The sequence below is a fragment of the Aythya fuligula genome, chromosome 6 (genome assembly GCF_009819795.1).
Source record: "Aythya fuligula isolate bAytFul2 chromosome 6, bAytFul2.pri, whole genome shotgun sequence".
NCBI classification, from domain to species: Eukaryota; Metazoa; Chordata; class Aves; order Anseriformes; family Anatidae; genus Aythya; species Aythya fuligula.
This window is the reverse complement of record NC_045564.1, coordinates 24,723,747-24,739,838: the sequence shown is the minus strand read 5'-3', so window position 1 is coordinate 24,739,838 and position 16,092 is coordinate 24,723,747. Positions and strand designations below refer to the sequence as shown.

The 16,092-nt window shown below is 46.6% G+C and overlaps 1 protein-coding gene across 1 annotated transcript in view; it reads left to right on the top strand.

Moving 5' to 3' along the window:
• The first annotated feature begins 5,953 nt into the window (after positions 1-5,953).
• Positions 5,954-16,092, top strand: part of PDIA5 (protein disulfide isomerase family A member 5) — a 96,693-nt gene continuing 86,554 nt past the window's right edge. Inside the window, exon 1 of the mRNA XM_032190563.1 lies at positions 5,954-5,977. Coding sequence (XP_032046454.1) covers positions 5,972-5,977 — 6 coding nt within the window. The 5' untranslated portion in view covers positions 5,954-5,971. The remainder of the gene's footprint in view (positions 5,978-16,092) is intronic.

Sequence of the window (16,092 nt, the reverse complement as noted above, 5' to 3'; positions counted from 1 at the left end):
CATTGCTACGGTGGAGGCAAGAGACAAGACTGTATAGAAATGGCTGACACTGAATCCCTGGCAATGTTGAAGTCGTGCTACATGGACAACCGGCTGAAAAAGCAGGAGCAAATCAGTTTCCTGAACAAGCTGTTTCATGGGCTGTTTGCTGTTGTTTTTTTCTCACTCTTCTCTGTTGACATTTCAGTGATGTCCACTACTGCTCTCCTCTGCCTCACTTCCCTTAGCACTCTACCCTTTACTTTTTCTGATTCCTTCATTTTTTGTTCAGCATTTTTTCTCTCTGCTTCCTTTGTTTCCTTGTTTCTCAACTGTTTTCCTCCTTCCCTTACTGACTTTTCTCTCTGACAGCTGGGGCTTGAGCCAAAGCCTGCTGAAGTCAATCCATTACCTTCAAAGAGTTTAGGATCAAGGCTTTATTCCCACTTGCTTCCCTGCTTTTTCTACAAGCTCTTTTCACATGCGGCATTCTCAGTGGTGTTTCCCTACTAAAAGGTGGGTTACCACAGTACGCAGGAAGGAAAGAGGTTTAGAGACAGAAAATCCTAAGGACCTAGTAAATTCCTTACTGAGTTGCTAAATTGCTACCCGGGCTGCACAACTGCAAAAAGCCAAAGGATTTGACGGAAAGTTGTTCTTTAATGCTAGCTTCATCACAACGCAGCTCTTTCCATATGACTGCGAGTGGTGGTCCTTGCAAAGACAAGGTCTGTCAGGAAGGAAATCCTTCTCATTAAAGTCTGCGTTATTGCACATAGTAACTAGTGACTGCACAGTCGTACATTTAATTGCATCTGCTGATCTTGAGCTTTCCCAGGCAGTACTTTAATCACACAAACTAATACCAGGAAAGCTCAAAAACAGAGAAAAAAAAACCAACATATTGACTGGATAATGACTATGATTATATGTAATGATATAAATTGCCACAAAACATGTGTTTAATTTAATATATGCCATGTATACGTGTGCACGTGTGTATATACACGTATAGAAAATGTAGATATAAAATTATCTACCCACATACAGAGAGGAAAAAGTACTGAATATGGATGTATTGCGTATATTGGCTATATTCTCATAGGACAGATGTATGAAAAACATATTAGTGGAACATTGTTTGCAGCAAATATACAAGATCTGATGGTTGAATGCTAATACATTTTTTGTGTACAATATAAAGCCAGATGCTCAGCTACTGTGGAAGGATGCAGCTCCATCGAAGACTGAGGCCACTAGTGCAAACACTATTTTGGTCAACCAAACAATATTTCAGTCATATATTTATAATCCCACCTTTATATTTAGTCCTTTGTTTGCATGAATATTTTGTGTACCCAGACCAGAGGCATAATAACTCCACTCACACAAGAAGCCCCATCTACTTCCCCGTTGCCACCCCTTGGTGTGAGGCTACCCCTGAGCAGCATGGCAGAATCACTCTCGATATGTGGACTTACAGAGTGAAGACAAACATTTTGCCAGCAGAATTAAGACCTATATTTTCCAAAAATAACCATCTGGGTCCCTGTTACTGGGGTATGTAGGTGCCATCACAATCCAAGGGGTGTTAGCAAAGCTCCACTAATGTGCCTATTTCTGTTTTACAGGTGGAGACATCAGCCCCTGCTAGACCACATGAGATGTAAATCCTCATGCAGGAAAACTGTGGTTGTGCTATGGATTGAATTCAGATTCAGATCTCAGCTCTCTTCACAAGCTTATTGTTCGACCCTTTCCTGATGATGCATTCAAGGTAAAACAGCCTGCAAATATTTTATAAAGCTTCTGCAAATCACTAGAAAACCATCTCAACTGCAATACTTTGGAAACACTCAGTATTACTGTAGTTACTGCACAACAGCTAGACTCCAATGGTTGTTTTAATCTTGTTTAAGCTATTCTCTCAGCAGGTAACTGAGAGACATAAATTATCTACTACCTGCCAGCAAGGTGCCCATACTGCAGAAGGTTTTTTATGTTACTCAGGAACACATTATATCCAGTTTTGGAAATTCAGTGAAAGAAATGACAGTGTTCTTAACAGTAGGTCCACTTAAACCTAAAGGGGCATGCAGACCTCAGAGTTAAAGAAAGCAATAAAAACTGTAATGGAAAAAATTCTAGGAAGAAAAGTTTGGAAAATATCTGTACTCAACTTTTAACTGACTCCTGCAGTACCTACTGCTCTTTTTCCTCTCGTGTATAAAGAGCATCTGTCTACCTGTGGTCCAAAAGTACTTTGATTCTAGACTGAAGGAAACAACAACAATAAAGTACCAAAGTAAAATTCCCATGAAAGCTCACAGCATGTGTGTATTTCTCCTTTGCGCTGTGCATGCTCTGTACAAAAAGTGCACAGTCCTTCAGGACCTCAGAAATGTAAAGGGGTATGATGCAGAAAATGGAAACACTGAGTGATATGCTTGCACAGGGCATCCTTGCAGAGCATTAAGGCTAAGAGCCTTCAAACTAAACTCCACCCTGATTTGCCTTCATGCCATCCCCATTCACTGCAGAGAGTGAATCAGGTGAAAATCACAGACGTGTTACAGCAAAGTAACAGACAGCAGTCTCTCAAGACTCATGAAGTATTTCCACCATTAACAAAATAGTGTTAAAAAGAGTTTATGCAGAAGTATGAAACTGGAATGTTCAGCCTAAGACACAATCCTCTACATTACATCCACACCTTTGTGTCCCTCATTTTGGCGTGCTAATGATCTTTTGTGTAACTTGTTAGCTGATGTGTATGGATACGCTGCATCTGCAGCCCTGCTCCAGGTGCTGAGGAGGCAGGAGTGGAAAGCTGCCTTCAGGCTCTCCCCTCTGACAGCCATCAGCTGGAGGAAAGCGCTGTGCAGCTGTGCCTCTTCTCTGAGACCACTCCCATGCAAAGTCCTACAAGGGCTGGTCCTGTCTCTTTTCCTTTTCATCATGTGCAGAAGAGCTGTAGGAAAGGTCACGATGAGCCCAGGGCTTCAATACCATCAATCTGTTGATGGCAACCAGCTCGTATGTCTCTTTTCAGCTGATGCAATCAGTGCCATGACACAGATGTCACAAAAATTATAGGAGATAAGACCATAGATTAAAAACAGTTGGCTGAAGCTGAACTATAGGAAGAGATGGTGCTGGAAGGAAGGAGACCTTGATGCAGCTATGGCAGGGAGGGAATTGTCCTTTCATTTTGGGTGCTATGTGGTTTGGGGTCCCAGTGTGGAATACTGGATTGCCCTTGGATTCAGTTTGGCTTGCAAAGTGCTTGTGTCTTTTTCTGTCTGCTCTACTGTCATTTTTCTGTGTGGTAAAGGTGACTCATTTTACCTTTTGTGAGAAACTGCCAGAGACTTGCTCAGGTTAAAATGAGAACAAAGAATAAAGCTTGTCAAATAAAGCAGCAACATATAGGAAATACAGAAGGTGCAATTCCTTACAGACATACTTACTGTCAGTCCAGTTTTGTATTTTATTCTTGGTAAAACAGGCATTTGAATATAGACAGACAAGTAAGGATTAGCAGTCCCAACGCAGACTTTGGAAACGAACCTCATCTGAAACTGTCTGGTTTTATAGCCCTGGGCAAATCACATAATCTCTCTGCTACTGTTTTCTGATCTATAATCTAAGGGCAGTAATTCTTTCTTGCCTCTCAGTGGTGAATTAATGGGTGCTCTGACACCCATTTATTTGGGGTGCCCTATACCAATATTACAATTATGAAGAAGCAAGTGGCATGTTATGTTAATGCCAAATAGATACAGGGTAAAACTTGGATACTACTGTAATGAGTTCATTAGTAATGCACAACTGGATTGATTAAGTACTTGCCACTGGAAAGCCCAGTCCAGACCTGATACTTGATATATTATTTTGACCTGAGACAAATGCTCAATGATTTTGTCTTTTAAGTTCAGGCAATGCCTGTCACGTCAATACAAATTATCGAGCTGAACTGAAAGAAAGAAGCTGTAGTTGTCACAAGGATACCCTCTTTATTTTCTTCTGTATATAACAATTGTGGCTTTCCAAACTGGACAATTTTTTTTTTTTTTTGATTAATCTTTCGGAAAATCCACCACACTGAGGTTACTTTTGCATTGCCTGGTACTGGTAACTGTGATGTGAAGCGTCAGAAGATATAACAGTTTCCTACACAAAGGAGTCACAGGAGGATTCAAACGGTCTTTGAGGACCTGGATATCCAACTGAGATTAGAGGTCCGCATGAGTCAGGGTAGTTGTGTGCAGAAGCCTTTCAGCTCGGGGCTAGTGATCTGGAGGTGAGCAGCGTCTGGAAGAGGTGGCCTGTTCCTGGAGGTTTGATTGCTTGTTTGAAATGGCTTCAACCGGGGATCCAACGCCTTTTGCTGGCAGGCTGATTATTTTATTGTTTTGGGTCCTTCCACTGTAGATGAAGAGATTCCTGCCTTTCCTTTCCTCCCCTAAGTCCCTCTCTGGCTGTGCGTCCTTCCTCATCCCAACCTCCTGTCGGTTCCTGCTCTGCTCTGCTTGGGCATTCGCTGGCATTTTAAGGTGAAGCTAAGAATTGCCAGCCCTATTTGGAGAATGGGAAGTGAGGTGTAGCACTGTGAAATGGTTTGCTAAAGGTTAGCCAGCTGTGACTGAGGAAGGCGCGCACTGTTCCCACCGCAAAAAGATGCCACAAAAGTGTAAACGCTCATAGTAATAACTTTCTCGATGTGTATTTCTGCTTTGCAAAATTACATCTCCACCAGGGGACTTGTTAATGTCAACGGTGTTCAGTTTTCATGATCACCGCTTGAAGTGATCAGTCAGCTGTATGGATCTACAAATTGCTCCCTTGAAGCCAGCCTCTTGGTGTAATGCTCAGGCGACAGCCAGCCGCAAGGATCAGACTCAAAGAGACGCCTTTGATTTCCCTTTGATGTTTCCGAGCCAAGCAACAATTTCACACGGCCACTGGGCTGCAGGTGAGGATCCCGCCTGGTTGTGGGACACCAATTTTAACACCTCTGACCCACTTTGGTGCTCAGATTACCGGAGGGCAGCCGGGATATTGTGGTGAGGCAGAGTGAGGACACTGCATGTACTGAACTGGGGCCATGGGCTGAGTTGTTGGCCTGGGTGCAGCCAGGCCGTGCTGTTATAGTGGAGGTCACACAGACTGAGTCAGGTCAGAGAGCTGTTTGTTACAGATCCAGCTCAGGCTCCCTGCATTTATACCCCTGCAGTTCGGCACTGCTGGACCGCAGGGCTCTCGTTTAGGTTTTAAGGGGTGAGAGGACCGCAGGACTCTCCTTTAGGTTTTAAGACACGTGAGGACCGGAGGGCTCTCCTTTAGGATTTAAGGCATGCAAGGACCGCAAGGCTCTCCTCTAGGATTTAAGACATGTGAGGACTGCAGGGTTCTCCTCTAGGTTTTAAGGGGTGAGAGGACCACGGGACTCTCCTTTATGATTTAAGGTGTGAGACGAAGGCAGGACTCCTCCTTAGGATTTAAGACATGTGAGGACCACAGGGCTCTCCTTCAGGATTTAAGGCGTGAGAGGACCGCAGGGCTCTCCTTCAGGATTTAAGGCTTTTGAGGTCAACAGGGCTCTCTTTTAGGATTTAAGATGTGAGAGGACCACAGGGCTGTCCTTCAGGATTTAAGACCTGTGAGTACCGGGGGGCTCTCCTCCTCAACCTGCCCCTTTCCCCCAGAGCAGGAGCCCCCTCAGCGCCCTGAGGGGGGGGGGTGGCGCCGCGCCTACAACCCCCAGCATGCCCCGGGGCGGCGGGGCGGGGCCGGCCGGAGCGCGCGCGCGCGCCGCCAGACGTGGCAGGCAGGCAGCAGCCGCATCCCGCTCCGATCCCGATCCCGCAGCGGCGGGGGCTCGGCGATGGCTGCGGCGGGGCTGGGCGCGGGGGCTGCGCGCCGCGGGCGGCTCCCGGGGCCGGGACCGGGGCCGGGGTTGTTGCTGGGGCTGCTGCTGCTGCTGCTGGGCATGGCGGTGAGTGACGGGACGGGACGGGACGGGGCAGGACGCGGGGGTGTCCCCGTGCCCCGCGGCGGGAGGAGTTGGGCGAAGTTGGGAGCGGGCTGGGGCTGGGTGCAGCGCCCCGCTGTGAGCATCGCCCCTTCCCTGCCCCTCCTCGCCTCCCTTCCCATCCCTGCCCTTCTTTCCCTTCCCCTCTCCCCGCTTTGGAGCGAGCGGGGCTGCCTCGCTGGCTCCGGGGCGTGAGCTCCTCCTGGTCCTGCAGCCTGGGCACACGGAGTTAATAATTAATGGGTAATTACCGCAATTCCCCCAGCACGCCAGGGCTGAAATGCGGGGCCTCGCAGCGCGCAGCTCGTGGGTGCAGCCCCGGCGTGGCACCGCCGCCTGCGCCCTGCTCGCTGCGGGACGGGAAGCCCCCTGTACCCTACAGCTGGGGCGGTGCTGGGCTGCCTCCTCCCGACCCCCTCTAATTTATTTATCGAGTTCCAGTGAGACTGAGGCGAACTCTTCCTGAAATGCTGGAGAGGTCTCGGAGTGCCTTGTCCCACCCCGCCTGCCTGCGCCTCCTCTCCGATGCGCTCAGCGGTCCTGGTGGCAGCGTGCGCCCAGCGCTGGGCATGTGCTGTGCACCAACTGGACCCAATTTCCCTCCTTTTCGAGGCATAAACGTGGGGAGTTAGCTGTAACATTGCCTTCCACGTCCACTGAGACTGTAGGCATTCATTTACTGTAACATTTATTTTATGTTAATGCAAGTGTTTTGCTGTGAGTTCCCCTTGTAGGTGGAGAGATCTTTTTCTTCCAGGTGAAATAAGGCTTTCCTCCTGTGAATACATTGCTTCCAGCTATTCTAGTTACCCTTCTTTGGACCTTTTGTATCGCGGACCTGTTGCCTTTGAGAGGAGCAGAATAGGCTTGCCATTGTCAGTGAAATTATATGATGCCATTATAATTTATCCACATTATTCTCTCTTCCCCTTCTTAACTTGCCCGAGCATTTTATTTGCTCTGTGATGCTGCATGCTGAGCAGATGTCTTCATTGAGCTGTTGATTCAGCTAATTCTTTCCCCTTTGCTGTGTACAAGTAGTTTAAATTATTTCTTCCAATTTGCATTATCTTGCACTTGAAGGTGTGATTTTTCATCTTGAAATATGTAACTCGCTCTACGCCAGGATTAAAAAAAACAACAAAAAACTAGCCTACAGCTGTGACATTGCAAAACCTGCTTTTAATTTTTTCTTGAGTCAATGTTTGCAAAGGCAGTGAGGCTGCTTAAATCAGGATGTTCTCGGTGTGCAGAGTTAAAGTGCAGGTAATGCCGGCTGCTCGGTGGGACAGAGGTTAATGAGAACATTGTCTTTCTTTGTAGCCCTGCCTTTCTTGATGTTTACGGTTTAGGTTGACACAGCTAGTTCTTTATGTACCCAAATGTGATTTATTTATTTATTTATTTTTTCTTCTGGAAGTGCTGAGTGCCAGCAGTGCACCTGGGATAGCAGCTAGAGCTGTGCATGCTCGGTGCTCCTAAAATACAGGGGTCATTTTTTAAAACAGGACCCAAAATTTGAGGCAGCTTCCGAGAATTGAAGTCCTTATCTCTGCGGGACTTCCTGCGTTTGTCGAAGTAAAGCTGCAAAGCTGGATGAACAAAATGCTGCAAGGTTTTCTGAGGGAAGATGCTCGGTTATCTTCCGCATCGCTGCAAATCCGTGGCGCGCGCGGGGAAGGACTTGTGGCCGTCTCCGCCTGCCGTGGAGGTTTTATTCTTAAATGACTTGGAGAGTCATAGGGAAATTGTGGTTTCACTTCAGAGATACTTCCCTGTTTTGGAATGTCGAGTGGTTGACTAAATCCCGTGCTGGAGGGGCTGAACATGCTGGTGGAGGCGCTGGGAAGGAGTTTGCTTCAACGAGGGGGATTTGTATTCCTCCGAAGTGTCAGGTGCTGTGTCTTCTCTCTACCAGAGGCCAGCCGCTGCTTCCAGCAGGACTGCACATCTGGGATACGTTTGCTGTGCAAGCACCTCCTGAACGTTATCTCAGGCTGACGTGGCAGAGATCAGTTAGTGCTCGGCGTGCTGGTGTGGCAGCAGGGAAACTGAGTCAGGACAGCTTGGCCAAGTTACAGCCTTCAGGAAGCACGAGGCTGCTCGCCCTGGTGCCGTTCATGCGCGGTGCCTTCAAAGAAAGCTTTTAAGGCAACGTGTCAGGCTTCCTGAGCCTGAAATCTGAACGGGTCCCAGGTAACGTCACTGGATGTGGCTTTTTGATGTCGTGGCCCTTGGACTCGAGTTGAGCAGCGCCTCTTTGCTCACTGTTCCTGTTTGTGCTGCAGGTGTTGCTTTGGGAAGTGCCTCGCTGCACTTGGAGCAATGGCACTGCAGAGAGTAAATCCCTCACTGACTGTCCTCTATTCCTGCTTTGTCTGCTGCCTCTTTAAATATAGATTTTATAAAACTTGCAGCAAGGGCTGTGCTCCATCTCCTTAGATGCCCTACCCAAATTAAACCTTGGCTTTCAGGGCTGGTTTTGTTACACAGCTCCGTACCTTATGCGGTGGCATTTTGAATCCATGGGCATCGGTGCCTAAACTCCCCTTCCCTTTAGAAAGACTGGGGCATCGCTGCAAGCACAGCGTGGTCACCAGAAGTGATGTTTCTGCCGAGAGCAGTGGGCACTTGGCCACGAGTGCCGTGTTTGTTCTGTTGTTGGCCATTTCTTTTGCTTTTCAGTGACGTGGTTCCTTGGATTCCCCCATTTCAGTAAAATGGGGGTACTGAGGCTAACCTTCCTTCAAAGCTGCTTTTGGAGGCGTGTTGCATGGAGAAACTCAATGCAGCTTGGAACCAGCATCACAAACTTAACGTTGCCTTAAATTCCTTGATGCAGACAGGGTTGCTTTGGAAGGAAGGTAGGGTTTACCTTGATCCTGCCACCATTTTGAGCGTGTGAATCACAGGAAATGGTGATCTCAAAGCAGGTATTAAATTTTGTCACTTTGCTAGCTGGGAGCAGCAGGTAGCGTTCATGGAGAGCACTGAGCCTTGTGTGCTTGCAGAACGAAAGTAAGAGGTAATCTTTTTTTTTTGGGTGTGCCGTGGGTCCTGCGTGCTTGGGTCCATAGTCCTGGAGCAGATTTGCTGAGTGGTTGCAGACAGCCTCCTTCTCTCCACCTCTCCAATTTTTTGGGAGATAGGACACCATGGGCATGTGGTTGTGCACAGCTCTAGGATCGCCGGCTCGCTCAGACGCTGCCTTTGTTTTGTCTCTCACAGATCTCTTTTTTGTTTTTGCTCCAGCTGTTTAAATTAAGCTTATTCGCCTCTCACCTGGCAGAAAAATGTGAGGATTAATTAGTTAATATTTGTGCAATGCTTTGAAGATAATGAATGCCGTTGAAGTGCTAAGGATTTTCCGGTGCTGTTTTTTGCCCTCTCTTCTTTAAGTCCCATAAATAGTGGCTTTGTCTTCCTTTTATAGCACCTTCTACCTGCCTCTTGTGCTAGGCGATAGTTCTTTAAACTTCTTCAAAATCCAATTTTTAGTGGGGGATTATGTTGCGTGTGCCTTCCTTGTGCCCTTAGTTTTTGAAGTCATCCAAATGTGCTTGTTCAGAAGTGACACCTGAAATACTTTTTTATCACCAGCTTGTTTAATATATATTGCGGCACTGCCTGGCTTGAAGAGAGAGAGTGAGCTTCGTGTTCGTAATAAGGAGAAAGTTCTTTGTCAGCATTAGTAATTGACCCTATTACAGTTGGTTGTTAATTAGCAAATAGTTGCACGGTTTTTCCTTCACTAAGCATTTGAAAACCAGAGATAAACCATACAATTAATTGGCTACGTGGAGCTTTGCACCAACCTTTAATACAGACTGTTATGCCTGTAGCTTATGTTTCTTAAAACCCAGTGTTTAAGAACAATATGAACAGTAGAGACTAGTCAAATCTTGACGTCGCCATGGTATTTTTGCTATCTTCTATATTTGGAAAGCGAACATAGCGAGCACCGTGTTAAGTTGAATGTCTTATTTGTTGCATTCTTCAGTCTAAGTTTAAGGAATATGAGGACACTGTGTCAGGATTTTAATTTGCCTTCCTTCGTGAACAGAAGAAGATAAGACACTTGTCTCTTTCAGACATGACCCACCGCAGTAAAATGTCAGCAGCTCTTGTTTTTTTTTTTTAAATTTCTTGTATGGCTTGAGGTGAGCATTAACTGATCTGGATTATATACAGAATAAGAATGTGCCCTTCCGTGGAGCTCAAGGGGAAATGAACAGAGAAGGAACAGAAGTGTCCAGTGGGCCTGTCTGCAGAAGTGAATCCGTCGGGCAAGAACGTGGCTCCTGAGTGCTCTCGGTCACCTCAAGCAGAAGTCCTCGGTCTTCTGGCAGCTTGTGATAGCTGGAGCGCTCCTCAGAACCTGCGAGAGGCTTTTTGGACCCGTCGCAGGTGATGTCCCGTGACCTCTGTGCTGGTGGCCATGAGCACGCCACAGTATGGGAGCCCTGGTGGTTGTCCTTAAGAAAATGTGGTGGTGTGGTCCCAGTGGGACTGTAGGGGCTTCAGGTGTGATTGCTGAAATCGGAGAGCAAAGTGTGTCCCTTTCTCTTGCCCTTCCTTCAATTAATCAATTCTTAGCAGGCTTCCTGGAGGTACCTTTGGGTAAAAGAGAGAACCCCGTCTCCCCTCATCTGGTTTGATTAAAATGTTTTTACAGCTATTTTAGATATTAATCATGAATGAAATCAGGGGACTGTCCTGCTTATCACTATCCATCCTGGAAGACATTTGTTACAAATGGCTCAGTGATCACAGCAGCACAGCCCTGAATGTAAATAGCTGAGGAGGGAGGGCTTGAGTGAAAAGCAAGCAATTATTGCACAAGGTCAAGAGCGGTTTGTATGATGGAAAAGGAAGATAAAACATCTGCAGTCAAACGGTGATTCTTGTAAACATGAGAGCTTTGGATTTGAACATCGTGTATTTTAAGCTAGAACAAACTGGGGGGAAGGGAGCAACACATCTGTTCTTCTACAGCTCTCACCTGGAGATAACTCAGAGCTGGTATGCTCAGTACGAGCCCTCCACCTGCACCCTAGGACCTGTCCATGTCGTGGGCTTGTCTGGGGGTTTACAGAGCGGCACCACTGCAGGACAGGGGTGTGCCCTCAAGTGAAGTGTGTGTCCTGCTGCAGGCTTTGTTCTGGGAACTGAGATGGGAAGGACAGGTGAGGTCTGGTCTTGTTCTTGGGGTTTCTTATCTTTTTTTTTTTTCCCCCCACCACATTTGGATGTAGCAGGCAAGACGTCTTTTTCGAGTGTGAAACGTTCTTCCCCCCTCCAAAGAAATGAACTATGAAATTAAATTTTGTGATCTCCGTTACTGCTTGGAATTCTGCGGCAGGTTTGGTTTTCAGCTAAATTCCCATAAAATGCCTTGTCAGACACAATCTGTTTCATATGCACAAGGTCACTCATTGACCATATTTATGGTGGGTTGAATGCTGTTGTCCCAAAATGAGAATGACATCAGTGGGCGACTAAGCTAGGGCAGAAATCAAAGTCAATATGTTGCTGGAAAATGGGCTTTTGAAATGGTGCTCGAGTGTAAGACTCTGCTCCTGCCAAGCAGCAGTTGCGCTGGAATCGGTGTTCGCATCGGTCCTAGCTCTTCTTGATGAACAGTCTGCAAATTGTCTACCTAATTATACATGCAAGTGTTGGTGTGTGCATAAAAACTGAATGTTGACATATGGATTCAGGCACTGAAGCACTGTTTCAGCCACGTATCTATTTGTAATTTTTATGCATAATTTGTGTCCAGGGAAATACATATTTCATGCATTTCAGTTGGAAATAAGAGAATAGGAAATAGTTTTTCTGTCCAGTGTACAATGCTACTCCTCTAATAGTTACTCTGTACTTAACTTTGATTTGTTTTTTTCTTGTTTTTAAAACTGCTGTCATTGCTGTTGATTAAAAAAAACTTCTCCAGGCATGCTCCTTGTCCTTAGCAAGAGACCGTGCTGTTGTGAAGCTTTTGTGGGGAGCAAGTCATAAATTGAACTTGATTCTGTGGGAACAGCAGTTAAGCATTTATCCAATTCAATTTGAATAATAAATGTAAAATATGAAAATATTTTCTTACGGCTGCTTAAAAGATATTCCCATTTTCCGTTCTCAAATGAGATTCGCGAAGAGTAAGGGCTTGAGAAATAAACCCGACTTTCTCAGATCCTTGGTGATTTTGAGAAAACATGGCCTGAGGGATGAGCACATTTTCCCATAGCGTCGGTCCTGGTAGTATAATTAGCAAATAGTTATTTGCCTGGAACTCGCTTTGCCTCCGGGTTTCTGAAGGCTCAGATGGGTCTCGGGTAGCGGCTCAGAGCGGGGCTGTGGAGCGCGGCGCTGCTCTTCGATGCTTGAGGATGCTCAGCAGATCTGCAAGGAGCTGCTGGAGAGTGGGCGAAGGGAAGGGAAATGACACCTCTGACTGCTCAGGCTTCTTCCACCTAGCTGGTAAGATTAAATATTTAAATACAGGCTTTGATTTGAGGAGCAGAGGTGGAGCTAGAGCACGTGTGGCTCTGTGCCTTGTATTCAAATAGCGATATCTCTCAGTGGTTTTGAACTGGCTGTCTCGAGGGGTTTGGTTCCCCTGTTTCTTACTGAGAATCCGCGATGCAGCTTGGATCAGGCACCACGACCACGTGCATGCTGCGTGACCTGTGCAGCACAAAAGTCTGTGAAAATGTATTCTGATTCAGATCTTGAGCTAGGGAAAATACGCAGACCAGAAGTGGTACCAGATTTGGATTTTGCAGCCTGCCTCGTATATGCATTTTTCTGGAAGCCCCAGAAGAAATCTGCATCCAAGGATATCGGGCGACTGTTGCGCTGGGGACAGTGCTCAGAGCCGGCTGCAGATGAGGACCTGTTCTGCCAGGCAGTGTGTGAACACAATATGAAATAAAATAAACCTTCCCCCGTTTTTACTTCAATTTCTTCTCAACGTAACCTTCCCTGGGGAGGGATGGTGCAGATGCTGCACGTGTTGGTCCTAATATGTCTTCTGCTTTAATGGGGACTGGGGTAGGCAGCTTCTTGAGCAGGCTCTTAGTTGAAGCATTTAGAGCCTTCCTTAGCTTCTCAGTGGTGGTTGTGACTAGATTTTAAATCTTCAGGATGCTCAAGTGACAAGAGAGCTTCGCTGGCTTCTTATTTATAGAGTTCCATATGTGTGAGTGCAGCACTTCCTGCTGCATGCGAGAGGAGCCTTCCTGCCCAGGAGGGACCGTCACCTTTCTTGACCTCTCCTTTCTTTAGTAGGAGCTCGTTCCCCTTTTGTGCCCTGGATCGAAACAAAAAGCAGCGTGCTCGCTCTGGCTGGCTGATGAGCTCTCCTGCAGTCTCCTGCAGAACGTCTGGAGTAAATCTACCTGAGTCATGCCTGACAATTACAGCCGTACGGCGCACAACATGCAAATCAGCCTTGTCCTCGCTGCCGCTTTGCCTGTGGGCTGTGCACGAGTGTGATGCTGCCTTTCGGCGAGGAGTGCAGAACTGCTCCCATGGGGTGGTTTCCCCACCCTCTTCATTTCAGGCTGCTGCAGCCCCGCTGAGGGTGTAGCTGCTGATACAGGCATCGCAGCCTTGGCTCCGTGGCAGGGCACATCAGCCCCATGGCTGGGACTGGCACCCGCTGAAAATGCCTGCTCGTCACTGTGAGCTGCCAGCAAAGGTTCTTAGGGAGGTTTGATGGGAAACTGGCCTCTTATTTATTCCTGGACAGGGCTTTTTTTTTTTAATTTCAGCAGGAGAAAGCCGGAGAGCATAGAACGACTTAATTCTTATCAGTTTGCAAACACCGCGCGATGCAAATGCTTGTTGGAAGGTGGTGAACTTTTCAGCACAGCTGATAACCTCCCGTATTGCTGCCGCTGCCTTAGATGCACAGTCAGGGCATTTCTGCCCAACTGGATGCCTTCAGCTCTGGTTTTTATACCCAGGAAAGGCTGCAACATTAATCTTAATTAAAAGGGAGATAATGGTTTATTCTGCAGGGCTGACGCACAGTGGGTTTTGCTCTAAACTAGAGCATCGGAGAAGGGTGCTGTAGTTAAACTGCAGCAAAATGAATAACGTGCATTGATACCTAGGGAGAGATTGGGCAAAGTAACGGAGGAGATTTGCAATGCAATGTGCTTATCCCTCGAAGTGCCTGCAGTTCCACCAGCGCAGCGAGTTCTCTCTTAGTGGCACCGCAGACAAAGCAGTAGTTAAAGCTGTCACCGTTTCCAGAATCCAATTTTTCAAAAGGTTTATAGCTCTGCCATTGTAACAAAAAAAAAAAAAACCTCTGAAATTGGCTAAACAGCCTTTCCATCTGGAAAAGACAGGAAATACGTGTGCTTCGAAGCTGTCGGTAAAGCTGTACGGATGCTTTACACCAAGTTCATAATACCATTCGCTGTCAGGTTGAAAGTGGCCTTTGTAGCTTTTTTGTACTCCAATTCTTTCTTCTCAGCAGTGAGCTCATAACTTCTTACCCTTATTTAGCTGTGATTTGCTAAACCGAGGGAGTTGCCTGCGGTTTCACTCTTTCCATCTGTCTTCAACCTTGGTTTCAGTGAAGGTTAGGCTTAGCCTTCTGTAACTCAAGATAGAAATGAAACTTGAGGCTACTTGGAGAACTGCAAAAAGTTGGGGTGAAGAGAAAGTGTTTAAAAATATTTGGGATTAAAGAGATCTGCTCAGAAGTCCACGTTAGATTAATCCCTCCTGCAAAGCCCCTGACTGCAATCATTTTGAAGCGTGAGTGTGAACGGCTGCCTCACCTCGCTTGGCACAACTATATTTGTCTGCTTTGATTGACAGCGCCGTGCATTTATCTCACAAAATACACAAATGATTCACATTCATCAGCCTGAAGGAGGAAGGTTGAGCTCTGGACATCTGGATTTAGAAGAATGAGCGGCTGTCAGGTGAAATAAAGCATCGAGGACGTTTGCGCTGAAGGTAGCGGCGTACCTGCAATTGGCTTTTTCCCTTCTCGCAGGGAGCCCGTCAGATCAACGGGACTCTTGCCTATGCAGTGGGGTGATTTGTTCACCCTAAGCCTCTTCAGCCTCTTGTGCTTTTGTATTTTACATTGTAGGTCCATCTTCTGGTGCCTTCCAATTCCCAAGCCTGTCCTGAGGGTGACAGCCCTCCTGGCTCGCCGCTCCCTTGCACCTCCTCGCCCTTTCCACGTGTGAAAAAAACTTCTGGCGCTTGCAAAACGTGGCTGATAGGTGCAGATTTTGTTTCTGGGCCTCAGTGACGTGGTGTTTGCAAATAACTGAATTTGTAATGCGATGTGAAGCTTGGGGCTGCGTCTTCTGGCTTGGGTTGGCTTAGTGCCTTGTTTTTGCAGGCGGCAGTCTGTAATGCCCGGGGTGCAAGGGGAACAGGCTCGCTCTTCTCCCCATCTACCCTGGACACAGATTTCAGAGCCCAGTTGGAATGAGACGTGACCAAAATTAGTCCCGTAATTAAGGAAACGTTGAACCTCTTGTGTGTGTTAGGCAAATGAACTAAAGCTTTTAGCCAAGCAATTAAGTGTTAAGGTTTTACTGTAAGGTGAATGTAAACTAGATAATTTCTCCAGCTAAGCTTCCCATAATCATTCCATTAGTATGAATTCATTATTGTGCAGAAGGGAGGCAGCGTAGCCTGATGGATAAGATTATTATTATTATTGAAGATTATTGCAGTACAAACGAGCAGTGAGGCCCCAGCTGAGGTTATGGTTGTATTTTGCTAGTTTTACTTTATGGCAGGCTAAAAGACAAATTCTACTCTGGAGCAGTTGCGATTTAAATAGACCAAAGGATGCAACAAAAGAAATGATTTCTTTGCATAGATGCAGATCTGAGACGAGAGAGGGTTTTTGGTGGTGGCTGTTAGCGCCGTGTGCGGACACAATTACTGACAAAGGAAACGAAAACAGAATTTGTCTGCTCTGTGTCAGCCTAGGTTCGTTATTTATCTTCATGGCTCTCTCTGCCTTCTGTGGAGTATGAAAGTACTTGGCTGGGTTTTCAAAATATTCAGAGATCGAGGAACAAGAGGGCTTT